The sequence below is a fragment of the Corvus brachyrhynchos genome, unplaced genomic scaffold (genome assembly GCF_000691975.1).
Source record: "Corvus brachyrhynchos isolate BGI_N302 unplaced genomic scaffold, ASM69197v1 scaffold875, whole genome shotgun sequence".
NCBI lineage: Eukaryota > Metazoa > Chordata > Aves > Passeriformes > Corvidae > Corvus > Corvus brachyrhynchos.
The window spans coordinates 98599-99956 of record NW_008238107.1 but is presented as its reverse complement, the minus strand read 5'-3'; the positions used below and the strand labels follow the sequence as shown (position 1 = coordinate 99956).

The 1358-nt window shown below is 69.3% G+C and overlaps 1 protein-coding gene across 1 annotated transcript in view; it reads left to right on the top strand.

Annotated features, from left to right (window-relative positions):
- Window positions 1-403, top strand: part of KRT18 (keratin 18) — a 5834-nt gene extending 5431 nt beyond the window's left edge. The window contains exon 6 of the mRNA XM_017733383.1: window positions 298-403. Within this exon, the coding sequence (XP_017588872.1) occupies window positions 298-403 (106 nt within the window). The remainder of the gene's footprint in view (window positions 1-297) is intronic.
- Window positions 404-1358: the final 955 nt, after the last annotated feature.

Sequence of the window (1358 nt, the reverse complement as noted above, 5' to 3'; positions counted from 1 at the left end):
CAGATGTCCCAGCTGTGTCTTTCAGGATGGTCTGGGGATGGGGACAATGGTGACATCAGAGGGGATGAACCCCAGGTGTCCAAGTGTCCAGGTCCCACCAGTTACAATATTTTGGGAACAGCCAGGGGACAGCGGTGACACCCAGAGGGGACAACCTCCAGGGTGTTGGGACACCCTAGCCCATCCCCCCGGGCATTCCATCTCCATCACCTCTTGGGTGACACTAAGGGGGGAACACTACCAGCATGGGGCGGGGACCCCCTGGGTGACCCCACCCCTAACCCAACCTCCCCGCAGCCTGAGGGATGCCCTGGACAAGGAGACCACGGCCACCACGGCGGGGACAGGGACCACCCAGCGTGTGGTCACCGAGACCAGGGAGGTGAAGGTCCGCACATACTGAGGGGGTCATGGGGCATACCCGGCCTCCGAAACCCGGGGGGGCCCCCCGAGCCCCTCCAGATCCAAATAAAGTGCTGATTCCCCACAAACGGGAGATGGGATGTGCTGGTGTGTCCTTCAAGGGGGGAAACGGGGGTGAGGACACGGAGGTGAGACCGGGGGCAAACTGAGACATGGGGTGTAGGGGGATGTTAGGGGAGGGATGGATTCCTGTCCTCCCTCCTTGTCGCCATCCCTGTCCCCGACACCGACCCCCGGTCACCCACGCCCCCCCCGGGACACCCCTTTCGCCCTCCGCCCATGTCGGGGTCCCTGGGGGCATGGACCCCCCCAGAACCAGGTGGGAGGCCCCCGGGCCGGCCCCGGGGTTAGCCCCGAGCTCAGCCCCGAGCTCCGGGCACCGTCCCCCCGGACACTTCCTGAGCCGCTCCCGGGAGGACACGGGGGTCTCGGGAGCGCGGGTCCCACTGCGGTACCCGGGGGTCCCGGTGCGGTGCTCGGAGGTCGCGGGGATCCTCGTGCCCGGGGGTCCCGGTGCCCGGTGTTCCTCGGGGGTCGGTGCCCGGGGGTCCCTGGGTGTCAGTAGACGGGGGTGCTGGTGCCCAGAGGGTCGCGTGCCCGGCGGTGCCGGAATCGGGGTCTCGGGGGGCTGCCAGGGGTGTCGGTGGTGCCCGGGGGTGTCGGTGTATGGCGGGGCCGTGTTCGGGGCTCCTGGTGTCGGGGGTCCCAGTGATCGGGAATCCCGGGGGGTGTCAGTGCCCAGGGATCCCAGCGTCGTGGGGTTCGGGGAGTGACGGTGTTGGGGCGTCTCAGTGTCCGGGGTGTCACTGCCCGGAGGTGTCCCTGCCCGGGAGCTCCGGACATCCCGGCGGTGTCGGGGCTCGGGGGTCCGTGGTGCCTTGGGTGCCGGAGGTGTCACTGCCGGGGGGTGCCGGTGGGCGGTGTCGGTGGGGGGG